This window comes from Delphinus delphis, chromosome 10 (genome assembly GCF_949987515.2).
Source record: "Delphinus delphis chromosome 10, mDelDel1.2, whole genome shotgun sequence".
NCBI lineage: Eukaryota > Metazoa > Chordata > Mammalia > Artiodactyla > Delphinidae > Delphinus > Delphinus delphis.
Window position 1 is genome coordinate 35,543,840 of NC_082692.2, and position 19,623 is coordinate 35,563,462.

The 19,623-nt window shown below is 56.1% G+C and overlaps 2 protein-coding genes across 2 annotated transcripts in view; both read left to right on the forward strand.

Annotated features, from left to right (window-relative positions):
* KIF6 (kinesin family member 6) overlaps window positions 1–3,195 on the forward strand; it is a 383,680-nt gene extending 380,485 nt beyond the window's left edge. The window contains exon 24 of the mRNA XM_060021290.1: window positions 3,129–3,195. Within this exon, the coding sequence (XP_059877273.1) occupies window positions 3,129–3,139 (11 nt within the window). The 3' untranslated portion in view covers window positions 3,140–3,195. The remainder of the gene's footprint in view (window positions 1–3,128) is intronic.
* A 9,091-nt stretch (window positions 3,196–12,286) lies between these two features.
* On the forward strand, window positions 12,287–18,719 carry KCNK16 (potassium two pore domain channel subfamily K member 16). Its single transcript, XM_060021291.1, has 5 exons — window positions 12,287–12,499; window positions 15,821–15,935; window positions 16,957–17,123; window positions 17,945–18,110; window positions 18,502–18,719. The coding sequence occupies exons 1-5, from the start codon at window positions 12,287–12,289 to the stop codon at window positions 18,717–18,719; spliced, it is 879 nt and encodes a 292-aa protein (XP_059877274.1).
* Window positions 18,720–19,623: the final 904 nt, after the last annotated feature.

Here is a 19,623-nt window from a genome sequence, read left to right on the forward strand (position 1 = left end):
ACACCAGGCCCAGCTGGTGCAGAAAGCTGGGCCGAAGACGGGGGCGCTTCTACCACAATGCGTGTGGCAGGTTTCCAGTTATGCGTTTCTTCCGCATATATCACTCCCTCAACACTCCTGTAAATTACCCAGAGCCAAGAGTGCGATCCCCCTTTTGACAGGAGAGGAAACTGCTCACAAACGGCAGAGCCAGGAGGACCCTGGCCTCCCGTGCTCGCTCCACCGGGCCGTGCTGTCTGGAAAGCCACCCTGCTGGCGGGGGTTTTCTCTTGGCCTCCACCCTCCCTGCAGCTGGAGAGCTTTGTTCTCCAAACAAACAGCAGCCTGGAAGTAATTCATCAAAACAAACAGAAGTTCGAGGGTTCCATTTTTATTCTCAAGGGAAGGAAAATAATTCCAGGTTCTTAGTGACCATGGGGCCACAAGGAAGCTGAAAACAGGGTGACAAAGGGTCCCTCTCCGGCCAGGTCGGGGCTGAGAGGCAGCAGGTGCAGCCTCTCCCGATGCACAGATGGCCCAGGTCCCACCGCGCAGCGCTTTCTACGCAGCCCACTTATCAGGCCTCCCTGGCAGGCAAACACACAGGCCGGGGCCCAGGCACTTCCCCAGCCAAAGCAAACACTCCCTCTCCCCCGGCCTGGGCCCCTCTGCTCTTAATTTAGCGGCGCTGTCTGCCTGGGCTCCTTCAGAAGTGCTCATTACGGGGAATTTGTGACCGTCAGCCTGGGAGCAGCAGCCCAGAAAGAGTGATTTAACACAAGCCTTGCCCGACTTGTCCAGCTCTTGGACTTCACCAAGGGCCAGCATGAATCTACTTGACTTAGGATGCGTGGAAAAGCTGTGGAGCGTTTAAATCCCTGCCAGGGGCGCACGTGGACAGGTGTATCTCCCCCCGTAAGGGGCGTTAGTCATCCATGGTTTCAAATGTGCTGTTTCTAACTGCCAAGGATGGCTTTAAGAGATTAACCCCTTTCTAGAGTGCCTTCTGTTTTGTTTTGTTTTTAATCTTCCTTAATCCCTGAGTTTGGAAGTATTTCTGTCTGGACGGGAACCTTGGTGTGACCCCCGTGACCACGACGCCCTCTTCCCCAGCTGGTGCCAGGAGGAGGCTCCAAAGCCCCCCGAGCTCCCAACCCCACCACCTGTGTTCTGGAAAAACCCCGGCTCTCCTTCAGTCAGGAGCCCTCCCAGCGAAGCGGAAAGAACACAGATCCGAGAGGGAAGAGACCCAAACACCAGGGCTGTCTCCGCCATGGGAGACTGTGGGCAGGTCACCTCCTCCAGCCTCCCTGTCACATCTGTCGAGTTCAGATTCCACCTTTGCCTGGGTGGTCAGCCTCTCCTGAGATAACGTCCATAAAAGTCCCCTGTAAACTGCTGAGCGCCAGGGAGCCATCATCGGGGAAGCTGGCCTCTGTGCTGAGGACTGGTCCAACACAGACCAGTGATTGTTTTGTAAAGGGTGCAGCAGTACCCTCCATTCTGGGAATCTACAGGCACAAAATCCCAATATAGACTGAGAGCTCCAGCAATTAAATAAGGTTCATAAAGTAAAGAGTGCACTGGAAATGGCACATCTGTCGTGGGCTGAGGTCCGTCTGTGTGAGGAGCTGTGTGCTGGTGACGTGCGCACTCTGAGCCCAGCCCTGCGCCCCAGCCCTGCCCCCAGTCATCACCGCGGGCAACTGTCTGCGGGGAAGGTGACAGTCCGGGGGTGGGGGCTGGCTCAGACTCCTTCCCACTCCTTCCCACTCATCCTGGCCCTGGGTGCTTGTCCGTGGGGCAGAGGAAGCATCAGAGCCGTGACTTACTCAGCAGCCACATGCCTGCTGGTCCCCGGTACCTGCCCTCGCCAGTCCTTGGAACAGAGAGATGCAAGCAATGGGTTTCAGCCTGGCTGTTCCTCAGAATCGCCCGGACCTACCCCAGAGATTCTGATTTAACCCATCCTGGGAGTGGCCTGGGTAGGAGGATTCCAAAGGGCTCCCCGGGGGTTTCCAGTCTGTAGCAGAGCTGGGAACCATGGGTCTGGGGTGACTAGAGCACATTACCTTCCCACGGTCTGGTGTGTCTGACATTCTCCCTTCCTGTCCTGGGATTCAATCAGGACAGCTAAGAACATCTTAAAACTAAGGACCATCTCCATTTAATTAAACAGTGAGGCCTGCCTGGGGTCTTGCACACAGAACTAGGTCTGCAGGACCAATGGCTCACAGCCTTGAATTGTTTTCACTCTCTTCCTCCCCATTATCTCCCACATTCGATGTGTCGCAGAGATTCTCCCCCAGCAACAGCAAGCGGACCACGCCCACACTCTCCCACTGCCGGGTCCCCACGGCCACACCCAGCTGCCCGTGCTGCCTCACCCCTCAACCTCTCTGCCTGCTGCAATTTTTTTTTAACACTGTGTTCTTTACCTGAGAATCTTCAGAAATTCCCTTTTGCTCTTATTAGGACAGCCAAACTTTAAGCAAATTAACTGCACATCACTCACACTAGCTCTCACACTTTTCTGGTCCGGTGAGTCTGGGTGGGCCCAAGATTCTGCATTTCTTAACAAGCTCCTGGAGATGCCAAGGCTGCTGGTCCGTGGACCACTCTTTGTGAAGCAAGGAGCTATGCTAGCTACGTTGCTTTTGCCAGGTACCTTGTCTGCTCCAGCGATTTGGAAATGAGGAAGTGAGGCCCAGAGAACAAACATGTTTTGCCCAAAGTCACACCACAGGTTGGGGACCATCCTGGCTAGAACTCAGGGGTCCTGCTTCTTAGTCCAGAGAACCCTTCTCCATATCCAGCTATGGGAGGCTACAGGATGGAGCCACGTGGTCAGGAGGGGCCATCATGCAATACAATGAACATCTGGGGCAAAAAGCAAGGAGAGAATCTCTGCGAGAATTAAGTCGGAGGGTCAGTGAAAATCGTGGGATAGGAGAAGGAGGGTGGATCCTGACTCAGAGAGATGAAACCTTTGCAAAGGGGAGTAAATGCAGCCCTGAGAGGTTAGGCCCTGAGAGGTGCCTTGCCCGACACCCAGAGCGGTGACCTGCAGCCTCCTCCCCTTGCCTTTCCATCCAGGAGGGGTCCGTGCTCCACGCACAGCCTAACCAAGAACACTCGTCTCCTTTCAGGTTTCCAATAAGCGTCCACCATGCACTGCGGCAGCAAGAACGGAGTACGGATGAAGGCCCCGTCTTCAGCAGTGATCTGTGGGCTGCTGGGGGCAACCGGTGACTTTGATTCTGGTGGAGGGGCTACTTCTTTAAGGATGATACCTTGGAGGCTGCCAGTGAGGCTGGGGCCAGGCTTACGGTGCCATCCTTGCTGTGGCTGCTGGAGCTGCTGGCAGTCAGGCAATGCCAGGGTGCTGGGGCGGGATGAGGGCTTTAGCTCACTCTTGTGGTGGTGTTTCACGCAGACGATCAGAAACTTTGAGATTATGAAATAGTACCATCCTAGTGTAGTGGCAGGGGAAGCTCACACTGGTAGAATGAGGGGGAAACAATAATGGGTTATTTTTAGCTACTTACCCACCCGCTCCCCTGCCCCAGCCCCTGGTTGAGAAGTCCAGGAATGGCTGGGGCAGGCTACACAGCAGGTCAGAGCCAAAGACAAGGCAGTGGAATCCAGGGCATCTGGATGGCCAGTCCTGACCTCCCAGGCCGGACCCTCCTCCATGGCCTGGACGACCCGTAGGCAGTGCCGAAATCAGCTGTATCTCCAGGGAGCCACCCCGCTGCCCCACTGCAAGGCCTAAGGACACGGCAGCACCCAGAGAGCAGCGGATGGCTCCAGGAGCTCTGCAGAGAGCTGAGAGGGGCAGTGTGGGTGCCCTGGGCCTCGCCTTCACCCCGCCTCTTAGGGCTCTGCAGGATTTGGGCCGATTCTCCCCGCTCCCACGGGGGGAGCGTCTGGTGGGGGGGGTCTCGTCTCAGGAGCCCTCTCAGCATTCCAGACACGGAGCCAGCGGCCCGGTGGGTGGGTCACCCCATGCCCACCCGGAGCCCCTAGGGGAACTGCCGCCTACCTCAGGGTCCTGGCAGCAAGGGTCCAAGCCAGCTGCAGCAGGGGAGGGGAGTGGAGGAGGGAGAGGGATGGCACCTGGAGATGAAGCCAACTGAATAAAAGTTCTTGTCCACTGCTCCCATTATCTCTGTCCCCTAAGTGCAGGCCCTCGCCACCCCAGAGAGAGAGCAGAGAGAGAACACGGCATAATCGGCTTCCCCCACCCCTTTTCAGGTCTGGGTAAAAGGATCATACAGGAGAAGCTAGATCATGACATTTCATGTCATGAAATATCATTAGAAAACTCATTTATATCATTAGATATATTTATATCATTAGAAAACTAATGCGAACGGGAGGACCTAGTTGTTGATATATAGCCAGTTAGTGGCAAATGTCCTCTCCTCGGGGGGCTTTCCCTGATCACCCCAACTAGAGTGACCCCCTGGTCCTCACTCTGTTATATTTTCATCATTACTACCTGACATCTTTCTTTATTTGCTTTTTTTTTTTTCCTCTTGTGGCCGTGCTGCATGGCTTGTGGGATCTTAGTTCCCCAACCAGGGTTTGAACCTGGGTCCATGGCAGCAAAAATGAGGAGTCCTAACCACTGGACCGCCAGGGAATTCCCTATTTGCTTATTTTTTAATGGTCCGCAAACCCCACCACCACCGCCAAGACTAAAAGCTCCATGACAACAGGGACCTGTCTGTCCTGCTCATCACTGTGTCCCCTGCACGAGCGGGGACTCAATTCATGAGTATCAGAGTCAGAACCAGCTCTCCTGCTTCTCAGGCCCCCACGACCTCCCTCGGGCTCTGTGACTGAGGCCCACTGGGCATTGTGGCCCTCACAGTTCTCTGGCACGTGATAAGCCCTCAGGAAAGTCCATAGAACCGGGGGAGGCCAAACAGCCCTTACAGCCTGATTCGAAAAACCTCCGCAGAAGTCCACAGGGCACACACATAAATACACGCACACTCTTTCTCTCTCAAGAGCCCTGAGGATGGTGTGGAGTGGGCCAGAGTCCGTCAGAAACAGCCTCAGTGTACCTGGCACACCTTAGTGCCCCAGCCCTCTGGAACTGCTTACAGTGTGTGGACCGTAGCTCCCCCGCCAAGAAGTTATCTCCTGGATCCAAAGGCCTTATTGACAGGGACATGTGGTGCGGCCCCACGCAGGGTGCAGATCCACCTCCTAGAACAATCACTAAGGCAGGAGAGGAAATGAAGAAGAGAGGAACACAGATAGCTCCCAAAGTCCCTCCCAAGGGAAGCTGGCCTCTGACGTGGACACCTGCTCCACCACGGTGCATCTGCCCCAAAGCTCTTTGGCCCCTGCAAATGGGAGAAATGGATGAAATGTTCTGAATAGAATCTCCAGCAATGCACCCAGGCTCAGTGGAGCCATGAAGAGGTCCAGAGTATCTGAGTTCACTCCAGGCCGAAATGTAGAGCTTTCCAAAATGTCTTCCAGAAAGCGGCCTGGCCAGTGACCCAGCCCAGTTCCTACTAGAACTGAACTGGCTCTGCCATTCCCTTGGCAGGAAGTGTCAGGAAGAGGGAGGTGTGGAATGTGACTTTCTCGGACCTTGAAAAGAGGGAGTTTTAGAAAGCAGATAGAGAAACTGTGGTAGATTAATACCTAGCCTTAATTCTTCACCCCCTGTAATAATAGAATAATAATATACATCCAAAGCTTTGCCATGGCCTCATGGGAGCAAAGTACACTTCCCTACCCCTTAAATTCGGGCTTGGCCCTGTGACTCGCTTTGGTCAGTGGGTTATTGGCAGATATGATACAAGCAGAGGCGTGAAATGTGCTTGCATGGTTGGGCCTGCCTCTTGCACGCCAGTGATCTGCTTGGGAAGATCATGGTCCGGGCAGGTGCCGCCCCCTGAGCCTACATCCCAGAACATGCAGTGAGCAGACCTGAGCCCAGCCTGCGGCACTGGAGCCTGGAGCAGAGTTTCCCCATCAAGCCCAGCCCAGGTCAGCTGCGCCCTGGCTGACCCAAAGACCCATTCTCCTGAAAATAAATGGCTGGTTGTCATTAGACACTGAGACTTGGGGTGGTTAGTTATGAAGCATTAATTGTAAGAACAGCTACAGAAATTGAAACCCAGAGACAGTCCCTGACTAGACCCGGAATTTCTCAGAGTTCACTCCGTCCCTCCGTGCTGCCTATCGAAAGGCACTTGAGAGCACGCTGTACATGAAAAAGTGGGACTGCCACTTATGACCATGATAGAGCAACAGGGACCTGAGTTAGCCTCCTTCTTTAAGCAATTGAAGACCAGACAAAACTGTAAAACAATGGTTTTCAGACATGGGAGCAAAGGCAGTACAGGACATTGATCCCCAAGAGAAGAGAAACAGGTGAGGTGAGCCTTCCGATCACCTGTGTGCAGGGCAAGCCGGCAGTGCAGGAGGTAACCTGCCCTGGAGCAATCCTCAACTGACAGGGACAGGAGCTGGCGGATAAACACCCCAGCCTCCTTCCGCCCTGGGGGACAACTCTGAAGTGAGCCCTCCACGGTGTCCCCGAGAGCCCAGCAAGGTGGAGCCCCCCGATGCCCACAGGGGTCACCTGCTCCGTCACACACACTGCGTTGCCGCCTTCCTCCCTGTCTCTCTTGCCCTCTTTCTTGGGATCATTTCCTGGGATCACTTCCCACACGAACTACTCACACCCACATTCAGCCTCAGAGTCTGCTCCGAGGACAGTCCAGCTCAGGCAAGGACATCTATTTCAGAATCATGGGGTGGGGAGGGGGCTCTTGCATCCAGCTCTCTGGGCTCCAACTTCAGCCAGAGCCCCGCTCTCCACTGCGCTACACCCCGGGGCTCAGGGAAAGACTTCTCGTGAGAAAGGGATCCTGCTGCTCCAATACACACTGGAAATTTCTGAACAAGGTCAATAACCGGTATGTTTGTTTGATTGTGTGTTGGTCTTGAGCCTTTCCCTCGAATCTCCCCTCCGCTTCCCCCTCCCTCTGTTGGTCACCCCGTCGGGCTGGACCTCCCCTGACGTCTTACTCTCTGGCCAGGAGGGCCGACAAAGCCCCCCACACACCTGCGCCCCCTGCCTCCACACAGGAGGCTCTCCCACACCCTTCACTGCGGGGACACCACCAGGAGCCCAGACAACCACACACAGAGCTTGTTACTCTGGCCCCGTGTGCCACCAGCAGGGTCTGAAACCAGAGCTCCTTCTCTCCACCTGCCCTTTCCCCTGCAGGGGACGTCCCTGGTCCAGGGGGGCCTCAGCCCCTCCCCTTACTTCCGGTCCAGAACGTGCCTTTTTCACTTGTGCGGATACGTGCCTATTAAGTGGCTCCTCGAGAGAATACCGATGTTGGACGGCATGTGGGCGGGCTGGCCTTCCCCTCATCTCCAGGCTCATTCAGACGGAAAGAGGCCCATGTCCAGCTGCTCTGTTTGCTCTGCATCCTCTGCCCACTGTACGTGAAATTGATCTTGGGGGGGGGGGGGGGGCGGTGTTTTTCTTCTTTTTCCTCCAATCTTCCTTATCACTGCCGGATGTCAGGCCGCACTCTGCCATCAGGCCTGGCCATGTTCGACTCTCCATTAATTGATTTTGCCCTCCCCGCTTGGGAAGCGCAAATTGGCTCAGCCCATTAGCAGCAGTCATTCCCTGAAAGGGATTATAAATCATGCCCTACGGCCGCCCGCTGCTCACGGCGGAGTGGTGCCCACGTGGGGAGGTGTCCGGCGCGGAGGTGCAACGTCTGATGAGCAGCAGAGGTCCCTGCAGGCCTGCGGGTTCCCTCCTAAACCTACCCAAGCCAGGCCACAGCCAGGCAGGGGAGTAGCCAAAGCAGGTGGCAGCACACAGAGGGCAGCGACTAGCGTGTACTGAACGAGTGAAGGGAGGGAAGGGCGGGGGCTCGCTCTGGGGCGCGGAGGGCTCTGAGGACCTCTCGAGCTGACCTCCCATCAAGTCCACCACTATGCCTCCGTTCTTTAGCTCTGTGGCCCCCTTAAGCCAGAAGAGCTCCTGGGAAAGACTGTCTTAAACTCCAGTCAGGTAATGCCCTGCCGGAAGGGAAGCAGCAGCGGCAGGGGACAGGTGGGAGGAGGCCCTCGACAGGGGGTCCATAAAGGAGTGGAGGGCTTGGCCCACAGTCACCCTGGCACCCCTTCCTGCCCAGGCCCTCAGGGAGGGAGGGCCCCACGCCGGCTGTGCCAGCCCCCCTCCCCTACCTGTCACAGACAGCCCTCCCCCGCTGCACTCGCCCCTCTCTCCCTTCCTTTCCTTCCACCTGACAACAGCCACCACCTACCTGTGGACCATGTCCAGACCCAGCGAGGATACTAGGGCTAAAGAGGTTGCTAAGACGTAGAGAATGGACGTGAGGACACGGGGAGGGGGAAGGGTAAGCTGGGACGAATTGAGAGAGTGGCATGGACATATATACACTACCAAACGTAAAATAGACAGCTAGTGGGAAGCAGCCACATAGCACAGGGAGATCAGCTCAGTGCTTTGTGACCACCTAGAGCCGTGGGATAGGGAGGGTGGGAGGGAGACGCAAGAGGGAGGGGACATGGGGATATATGTATATGTATATGTATAGCTGATTCACTTTGTTATACAGCAGAAACTAACACAACATTGTAAAGCAATTATAGTCCAATAAAGATGTTTAAAAATAAATAAATAAAGAGGTTATTAAGACCTGCCCAAGTCCTCCAGACAGCAGCTGATAGCTTTCCATACAGTAAAGAGAGAACTCTTCACATATGGAACTTCTCCAGGGCAATAAAATGGGACCTGATTGTCACACGGCCTGGCAGGTATAAGTACAACCCTAGCTTAGAGCCAGGACGTAGCGAGTTTGTAGTGACGAGATGACGGCCAGCTCTCTCTCCCAGTCTCTCCAAAACACAAGGAGGAAACAGTCAAGGGGGAGATTTGTGACTCCAGACGCTTCCTTCTGCCCCAAGACATGCCCGCTTCCCAGTGTGGTGCTGTCTGGGAAAGCTCTGGGTTCAACGAAGGCCTTCCGGAAGATGGTTCTAGACCCCCCGGCGGCCTCAGGGACCCAGAACCAGCAGGACTACAGAGAAGGCGCCCGCAACCCGCCCGCAACCCCCAGACAGGGCCCCACCTAAACCGCAGGAGGATGAGGTGCTGCAGGGACACCTGGGCCTGCCTTCCACACACTTACAGCGTCGGGATGTTCCTATAACATGCAGCCTCCACGTCGCCGCTTGCACCTCCACCCACTGTGTGTGTGTTGTGTTTTGGCCTTAGAGCAGATGAGGACCCCCGTGTCCTCACTACCACTCCCTTGATCATTCATACACTTGAAAATAGTAACATTCTCCCCCTTGCTTTCGTTTCCTATGAGACTTCTCTCCCTCCCCGCCCGCCCCCCATCTCTCATTATACAAACCATGGTTGCTTGCCCTGGACATAACGCCCGTGGTGTCTGCCTCTGCACCGTTCCTTCCAAGTGACACCTGTACGTGTGACGCCGCCACCCCTGGCTGGGGCCCATCAGCTGAGGGTCGTGCATGACCCAAGGACGGCCAGACACCTGTGAAGTGGCTCACATGCAAAGGTGCTCTTGGACCCCCAGCCTTTGAGAGGATTTGAACCAAGCAATACCAAAAGAGAGAAGCATGGGGCAATGGGAGCTGGTGCCGACCGGATGCCGGGGTCAGCCTGGAGCAGAACTCAGCAGAGGGAGGGAATCACTGCTGGGACAGGATGAGGGGAGGGGGCACCCCGAGGGGGTGGGCAGGGCACGTTAATGGGGGAGAGTTCAGAGTGAGGTCATGGCCCAGTTCTTCCAGAACCCTGGCTGCTCCCGGCTTCCTACCACGAATTATTTCAATTACTTGAGATAACCAGATTGTGTTCCTATTCCTTCCAACTCAAATAAGCCTTGAACAATTAAAAGAAAAGAAAACTTATGTAACCATTGGGAAGTAACACTGGCTTAAACAAATAGGACTTATGTGTCAAACTTTCTTAAATCTCAAGGGACTTCCCTGGTGGTGCAGTGGTTAAGACTCTGCACTCCCAATGCAGGGGGCCTGGGTTTGATCCCTGGGCAGGACACTAGAACCCCACACACTGCAACTAAGAGTTTGCATGCCGCAACTAAGGAGCCCGCCTGCCACAACTAAGATCCAGCACAAATAAGTAAATAAAATACTCTTTTAAAAAAAGACTTTTTTAAATCTTGAGGTAGGCGAGGAAACCAGCGGAGCGTCTTTGCGACGCTCTTGACCTTCCCTCAAGGACACGAGGTGGCTGAACAGGTGCCGTCATCTGTGCACTCAGGGCAGATGGGCGGAAGGTGGGGCCGGCTGCAGCCAAACCCTTGGTCTGGATGGAACACCTTTGCCCCGCACCTCCGCAGCTGCCTCTGCCCACATCTAATTGGCCAGAACTGGCTCACAGGTGGCCCCAGCTGCAAGGGAGCTTGGAAAGTGGCTGCAAGGGGCGGTCCATCCCCTGGCCCCCTCCCCATTTCTGGGCTCCTCTCCTCTGCTTTAGCGTGAGTTTGCTTCCAATGGCCTGGCCGCACCTGGGGCTCCTCAGTAGACTATCCACCGGCTCCTGGAGCTGTTTTGCCTGTAGGTGCAGAGCCAGGGACGCCTGGATGACTGCCTGGGCCGGGAAGATGAAAGCGCAGCCTCCCTGCCTGCAGGGAACCAACGGGGTGTGCTTCACCGGCCAGGGCTCCCCGGGAACCAGGAGGAGGCCAGGACTACGGTGCCTTGTTTGGCTTCACTTGCCCCACACCCCTATGCACCTTCACTGACTCCACTGCCCGTACAGAAAGCCCCCTCTCAGGGCTGTTCCTGAGACAGCGAGGAGCGGGACTGTCATGATGGGTGAGACCAGTCATGCTCCACTGCCTGGGGCTGACGTGTACAAACGTGGGATTCTGTTAGCCGGGAAGGAGGGAAAGGCTATCAGGCTGGCAACTCACGGTTGTCTGCCGGCGCAGCGCATTACGGGAAACACCAGAAAACACAAGCGGAGAACTGGCAACCCTCACACGCTGCTGGTGGAGATATAAAATGGTATAGCCACTTCGGAAAACAGTCTGGTGGTTCCTCAAAAAGTTAAACGTAGAGTGGCCATGTCACCCAGCAATTCCACTCCCAAGTACATACAGGGGAAAAATGAAAACATACAGCCCCGCAAAAAAAAAAACAAACTTGTACACGAACATTCATAGCAGTATTATTCATAGGAGCCAAATATCTATCAACTGATAAACGGATATGTGAAATGTTGGTACATCTGTGCAATGAACTATTATTCAGCCATAAAGAATGAAGTACTAATACTTGCTACACTATGCATGAACTTTAAAAACATTATGCTAATTGAAGAAGCCAGACTCCAAAGGTCACGTATTGTATGATTGAATCTATATGAAATGTCCAGACTAGGGAAATCCAGAGACAGCAAGTTAAAGGTTGCCAGAGGTCAAGGGGGCAGGATGGGCAAATAGAGGTGACAGGTAAAGGGTACAAGGTTTCTCTCTGAGGTGATAAAAATGTTCCAACATTGATTGTGGAGATGGTTGCAGGACTCTGAATATACTTGAACTCCCAAGCTAACCTGCTAAAGGTTTCAAGCAAGGAAAATTTTCAGCAAAAGCTCTAAAGCAAGTGCAACCAATTGATTAGGAGCATCGACCCTCAGACTGTTCCTGATCCGTCACTTGTATGTTCGCTTTGCCCCAATTTGCTACCCAGTTCCCTCATCCCCAGGCTCCCCCAGTAGGCGGGTCCATCCTTCTAGCTCCACTTCATAGGCAAGGCAACTGAGTACAAGGTTTATTCACACTCATTCTGATGTCTCCCCAGCACCTAAGCTTGGGGGCTTGAAGCTATCATGGGTAAGAAGCTGGGGGCTGCCAAGGGGCCCTGGGCAGAGTGAAGGGGAGCATCTGGTTTGGCCCCAAAGCGCCCATCCAACTTGGAGGCAGAAGGTGAGACACTATGGCCTCAGGAGGACCATTAGGTCTCTGAGGGGGTCCCTGCCCCTGACTTGCTGCTCTCCATGGAAAAAAAAAAAAAAGGCTGGGCGGGGGGTGGCAGGACTGTTTGCACTCACGGTACTTAGTGCAGCCAAGCTGAGCTTCACTGTTCAAACAGACTCCCCAGCCTCTGGACACCTGTGCCGAGGAGGGCGAGGCAGGCAGGAGGCTGGGCACAGGTCCCCGGGCGCTTCCCGCCTCCGAACCCACAGCCAGCCCCACGGCCCTGGCAGAGTCCTGGGCACGCCATGCCCCGCACCAGGCTCTGTAGCTGCTGGGGCGGCCAGGTGCTGCCCCTGCTGCTGGCCTATGTCTGCTACCTGCTGCTTGGCGCCACCATCTTCCAGCTGCTGGAGAAACAGGCGGAGGCTCAGTCCAGGGACCAGTTTCAGTTTGAGAAGCTGCGCTTCTTGGAGAACTACACCTGCCTGGACCAGCAGGCCGTGGAGCAGTTTGTGCAGGTGAAGGGAAGATGCTGGTGTGGGCCGGTGGGCAGAAGAGGGGTCTCGTTGCAGGTCCAGAGCCATCACTTATGGCTGAGGCCCTATTTGGAAGCAGAGTGTGGTGGGATCAGAGAGCCAGATGAGACCTAGTGCCGGATTCTGGCCCTAGGTCTACAACCGGATTGCTGTGTGACATTGGGCAAGTCACTTAACCTCTCTGATCCTCTTCTAGGAGAGAAGAATAACCTTATATGCTGCAGACATTTGACAGCTGATTAAAAGTGCTTTCTAAGCTGCCACTTGCTGCATAAATGTGAAACGTGTGTCAGTGCTATCAACGCTGCACACGTTTCTGCCCCGCACACTCCTACAGCTTCCCCTTCCCCGACTCCGGGGCTGCTGCACCCTCTGCCCTCTCCCCAGATCACACCCCTGTGCTGACCACACTTGAGTTGGAGACACAGATAAAGGTCGGGAGCAGCCAGGCTTGATGAGCAGCAACTGGGGTGACTGAGCTACGGTGCCCCCCGGGCCTCTCTCTGGTGGCAGAGCGGGTCACCCCTGCTCGGGCCCCTCTGTACAAACTCTGGGGCCCCAGCACCCTCTCTCCCAGAAACCAGGCAAAACCAGGGTGTTGTGAGGGGAAGGTGAATGCACTGGAGACCAGGGGGTTGAGTGTTCCCACCTGCTGCAAAGGAACTAGCCAGCTGCAGAATCATCACAATAGCTGTCGCGTATTGAGTGTTCACGACGTGCCCAAAACAGCAGGGAGCAGGGTCATCACGTTGGGGTCAGACCAGTCCTGATCCATCACCTGGGGCCCAGTGTTTTACACGTGTTTCCTCATAATTATAGTACCTATCTCTACCACTGTCTCCAGTTTGCAGGTGGGAACTGGGGAACAGAGAGGTCGAGTACGTTGGCCAAAGCTACATAGTTAGTGGTAAAGGCAGAATTCGCACCCAAGCCTGGCTGCTCTTCAACACAAAAATTAGCATAAGTGCAGGGGGCAGGATACCACCTAGAGCAGCAGTTCTCAAAGTGTGGTCCCAGGTGTGGACCACCTGGGAACTGGTTACAAATGCCACCAGTCACTCCCCACCGCAGACCTACTGAATCAGGAACTCAGGGGTGGGGGCAACAGGCTGTGTGTTAACAAGCCCTTCAGGTCACACTGATGCCCCCTGAAGATGGAGAACAGCTGGCCTAGGAGACGAGAAGTGGGTTGGCCTAGGAGATGAGAGAACGCTCCGGAGCTGTGAGAGGCCTGTCCAGGCGCTTTCTCCCAGGAAATGAGGCTTCCGGCCTCTGGCTGCACTTCCTTGCTCCCCAGCAGCACAGGGCTGGGACCACAGCACCCCTATCGGGGCTGGGAAGGATTCAGGAGCCTCCCAAGACCCAGGGGGTAAAAGGCAGAGGCCCTGGAGACCCTGGACCCACCTCCACACTCAGCCCCAGGTTAGAGGCGAAACCCAGGAGCCAGAGAGCGGCGGAAGGATTCATAGCTGGGGCCTAATTAGAGACACAGGCTGGACTGCAGCCCCGAGGGAGGCGCCACAGATTAACACCCCCCAGGCCTCCCCAGAGGTCCTCAGCCCCCTTGGGAGGGACCCTCACTTGCCAGGGTATGTCTAGCTGAGAGGCAGAAGGATGCTAGGATAAGATTCCCAGAGGGGAATTCCCTGTCGGTCCAGTGGTTAGGACATGCACTTCCACTTCTGCGAGCGTGGGTTGCATCCTGGACCAGGGAACCAGGGAACTAAGATCCAAAAAAAGGAAAAAACAGAAAGATTCCCAAAGAACACAGATTACAGTTGCCCCTCGGTATCTGCACGGGACTGCTTCCTGGAGCCCCGTGGAAGCTCAAGTACCTGACAGCCAGCCCGCTGTATCCGCGGATGTGAACCTCACAGGTGTGGACCCCATGGATATGGAGGGTCAGCTGTACTGTTCAGATGACAAGAAGGAAAAAAGCTATAAACAGTAGTAACAACAGTATTGAAGACCAACACCATGAGGAAAGAAGGCCTTGCCCAAGGTCCCGGGACTCGCGTCTGCCTTTCTAACCACGCGCGGATTCTTAGAGAAGAACGGATGGTCCACGTTGGGCGCCCCACGCCCAGTGCCCTCGCCGACATCACAGCCCCTCCTGGGCAGGATGGAGACCCTCAGGCTGGAGTATGGGACAGCTGGGTCTAGGGCAAGTGCTTCTCCCGCGTGCGAGGGTCTCTGGGGAACGGGTGTGTTCTGGAATGTTCAGTCCTGGCCTCTCTGGGTGTGTGGGAAAGAGGGGAGGCCAAAGTTCACATGGGAAGAGGCCAGTTCTGCCAAATTGACGAGAAGCAGACAGCCTGTGTCAGGACACCCAGACTGGCCTGGCCCTCAGGGGCCATCCCAGCCCAGCAGAGCACACTCACCCAGCCAGCGGGGAAACGGTTCCCACAGGAACTGGAGGCTAGAGCTTTCCCTCCCCCACTGCCTCCTTCCTGCCTTTAGGAATCTACCAGGTGGTGAGGCTGCACTGCTGCCCTGGGACAATTCACAGCGACAGGGGAGGACGATGGAGAGCAGATGGGCGAGGGAGTCCTGCCCACCTCCGAGAGGGCTGGGCCCGGGGACAGAGGGGCTTAGGCTTGAGCCTGTGGGGTTCTGTTTCCGTAAACAGCAGCGTGCACACACATGCAACATACGGCACCCATGCACACGCCACATGTATACAACACACCATACATGTACACCACCAACACACACACACACCCAGAGGACCTTTGCCCTGGCCTCTGATGGAATTTCTCGGGCAGGCCTGGGCTGGGACTCACTAGGGGGCAGCAAAGAGCAAGGCTGCCAGCTCACCTGGAAGCTCAGAGAGCGCCAGGTTCTCTGTCCCGAATCATCCAGCCCCATGGGAGGGCAGCCCCATGGCTTCCCCGTGGTCCTGAACCTCAAGTTCCCAAGTAAGCCCTTCCAGGGCTTACCTGAAATTTTCCCATTGTTCTGACCACCCATGGAGTCTCACCCTCTTGGCTGTAGGTGGCATCTCCCACCTGCACCCCAGTCCGTAAGCGCCCTCCGCCTCCTTAGGCCCCTTCCCCTCCACCAGCCACACTGACAGCACATCTCACTCGGCCCTGGCCAGTGGAGCAGGCAGTGAATTTGGACCTCAATGACCTTGGGCAAGTCAGCCACTCTGAGCCTTAGTTTCCTCTTACGTGAAATGGGAATGTGAGTAAGAATATCACCAGGTGAGACAACACGGAAGCACCCTGCAGAGAGCCTGGCCACCAGCCAGTGCCGTGAGCTCCCCTCGTCCTCCCACCCCATGCCACCCCCCCCCAACAGGTCATCATGGAAGCCTGGGTGAAGGGCGTGAACCCCAAAGGCAACTCCACCAACCCCAGCAACTGGGACTTCGGGAGCAGTTTCTTCTTTGCGGGCACGGTCGTCACCACCATAGGTAAAGGGTCAGGGTGGAGAAGGGCACCCCCAATGCCCCTGCTGAAGTTTGGGCTCCCCAAAAGCAGGTGCTGAGACTAGGATGTGGTTTATCTAGGAGACGATTCCGGGAAGCAGGACAAGTGGGAAATTGAGACAGGAAAAGGCAACGAAGTTTGCAGTAATGAGCAGGGGACTGGTTAGGGCGACTGGGTTCACCAGTGCTGGAGACCCTCTGAGAAGCTAAGGAGAGCCCTGCCAGGGGAGAGGAAGCAGGCATATTCATCTACCAACTCCTGCCCCTGCTGGCTGAGGGCTGATCCCGGATGTATTAATTTTCTGGTATTTTGGACCTGCCCAAAGGTCTCTCAGGTAGAGAGAAGCAGGGACTTGGGGTAGGGAGTCCTCTGCGTGTACTGTCCACCCAGCTGCAGGTGCTATCTCGGTGTTCCAAGGGGACAGGGCATATGGTCAAGCATCTGCTCTACCCCCTCAGCCAGAAAACCCACACCACCTCCCACAAGGAAACCCCAGACCCCACTAACCCCGGTCGCCACATCCATTCAATTAAGTCCAGTTCCACACACCTTCCTTGAACTCAAGTGACATTCAAAGAAGATAGAGTGGAGGTAGGAGAGTATGAACTTGGATCAGACCCAAGCTTGGCTCTCAAGGAGCTTCTGAACCAATAAAGAAGGATAAGATAAGCCAAAAACAAGAGCACAGGGCAAAGTAGAATATAGATAGGAATGACACAAAGCACTGTGGGAGATCACACCTAGTAGAGAGGAAGAGAGTGGCAGTCAGGAGGGCTTCCTAGAGGCAGTGTTTTTGGAGATGGACCTTCAAAGACAAGCAGGATTCTTACAAATAGAGATCATTCTAGAAGAGGTTGAGAAGGGTGTTCACGGGAGCAGAGGGGTTTCCCCTCACCACGCCCCGACCCCCAGTGGTGGTGGGAAACCAACCTCTGCCAGAGTCTGTCGGGGAGGCAGTTCTGAACTCTTCTTTCCCCATATTTGCACACCCTCCTCCCACTGCAGGATACGGGAACCTGGCGCCCAGCACGGAGGCAGGCCAGGTCTTCTGTGTCTTCTACGCTCTGGTGGGCATCCCGCTTAACGTGCTCTTCCTCAACCACCTGGGCACAGGGCTGCATGCCCACCTGACCACACTGGAGAGGTGGGAGGACCAGCCCAGGCGCTCCCAGGTAGGGCCCCTCCCTCCCCACAGCCCCGCTGGGACAGAGTCTGTTGCAGGTGGAGTCCTCCAGAAGCTGACACTGAGACAAGAGTTTGGCTAGCATGGTATTAGGAGTCAACACCTATGGAAGAAAAGGACTGGGCAGAAGGAGAAATTAAATTGTGTTGCAGGCTGGACAAAGCCTTGGTCCACCCCTCGAGGAGCTCGGCAGGTGCCGGCCGCCCCAGCTGTCCCGCAGTGGGCGCTGACGTGGCCAGGACTCTGCCCTGGGCTCAGTCAGGCCCTGGGAAGGTGTGCCCTTGGGCCAGGCTGAAATACATCCTGAGGGAGCTGCCGGCTGGAGGCCACCTGCCAGTGGCTTGGCAAGGTTTTCTTTGAAGGGGGATCTATCTGGGCGGCACAGAACTCCAAAAGCAAACTCCACGCCACCCTGAACACCACCAGTGCCCACCTGTTATCGGCCCCTTGCAAAGCTAGGCACGCTAAGAAAGCAGGGGTGCAGAGGAATCTGGGACAGTTCAATGCCCATCCTCCGTCCCAGATCTGAGTTCCCTGGGGGCCTGTACATGTGGACCCCACACCTGAAGGAGTCTCCAACTTGACCCACCAACACAATCCCTCTGACCGAATCTTTCCCTGGCCTGGGCACGGTAACACACACACAGATACAACCCGCATCCCAGAGGTCTGCAGGGCAGGACGGGGCAGGGACCTGGCTACGGTCCAGCCCACTTCCTAATTTGCCCCAGAACCCCACCCCCCCACCCCCCACAATTTACAATCCTGGGTCTTCCAAGTGGACTCAGAGACAGACTCCTCCCCTTCCAGCTACTGCAGACCCTGGGCCTGGCCTTGTTCCTGGCCCTGGGGACGCTGCTCGTTCTCATCTTCCCGCCTATGGTCTTCAGCCACGTGGAGGGCTGGAGCTTCAGCGAGGGCTTCTACTTCGCCTTCATCACCCTCAGCACCATCGGCTTCGGGGACTACGTCGTCGGTGAGAAAGAGGCATCCCAGATCTCGGGGTGGGGCCCCCTGGGATTCAGGGGATGGGGAGATGTCCGCAGGGGGTAATTACTGAGGACCAGAGAGCCCCTGGGTATTCAGGGGAGACAAATACTTTGTGAGGCTGCTGTGAATTCTCACAACATCCTCAGAAATTGCTGGTCTAGGACCCATCACCCTTTCCCCCAGGAACCTCCACTGCCGATCCTTGTTATTGGGAGGGGTGCAGAGGAATCTGGGACAGTTCAATGCCCATCCTCCGTCCCAGATCTGAGTTCCCTGGGGGCCTGTACATGTGGAGGCTGGTGGGAGCTCTTATGGAACCTGGGGGGTGGCTGTGCCCTCGGACCTCTAGCATTTATCATGTCCCCCTTCCCGGCCAGGCACGGACCCCAGCAAGCATTACATCTCTGTGTACCGGAGCCTGGCAGCCATCTGGATCCTCCTGGGCCTGGCGTGGCTGGCACTGGTCCTCCCACTGGGCCCCCTGCTTCTGCACAGGTGCTCCCAGCTCTGGCTGCTCAGCAGAGGCCTCAAGGAAAGGGGAGCCCCCGAGACTAACGGGCTCCCTAGACCTCAGAAGATTCCCATCTCTGCATGAGGCCCCCCAGTGGCCACAGAAGCCCCTCCAGCATCCCCAGTCACCCCATATGCCCCCTTCTTGCCACACCTCCTCCTCTGCCAACCCACTCACTTCCCAGCCAGAGCTGGTCTCGGGGGCTCTCCGGACAGAGAAAGGAGACAGGAGCATCCAAGAAAGTAGCAGAAAGGAGAGGTAGAGACAGGATGGGAGACAGATGCGTGTGGCGCAGGATGTGCACAGGGGTCCCAGAGCCCCCCCCCTCCAAAGTGACGCGAGAAAGTTGAATCTAGACATGGATGATTGTGGCCAAATCTCCATCGCCCTCCCTGCGTCCTCCACCCAGGAGACCTCGTTCAGGACAGCAAACACGGGGCAACTTTGTTTGGGCCTCACTTGATGCATGCACAGCGTGCTGTCAGGCCCCCACTGTGTGTCAGGCACTGGGCCAGGCTCTGGGGCCCTCCAGATGGAAGGACTAGACAAGCAGAGAGGCAACCCTGACCCAGTGGCCAAAACCCCACGATGAGGGGCAGACCTGGGTATGACGAGCGCCCATGGGACCAGCTGGCAGGGTGGGTCGAGGACGGGAGAGGGCCAGGCGGGGACTTGGGAGCCGCCTTCATGCAAATAGGACGTCTGCCCTCAGGAAGCTGCCCGCCGGAGGGGTAGGCAAGCTGCCTCGAGGCCTGCCAGTCCCCCTTGCCTACAGGTCTAGAGCTGTCCGTGAACAAGGCTTGGGCACGCTTGGGTGTCCCACCCACTTTCCTGGGCAAGGCCTCCATTGAACCCCTCAGGGCACCCCTTGACCTCATCACCCCTTCTGGGCTCCTAAGAGCCTTTCCAAACACTCCCTGGGAACACACCAGCCCTCTGATCCCAGGAGATTTCCAGGAAATGACCTGCGTGGAGGCCCAGCACCCCT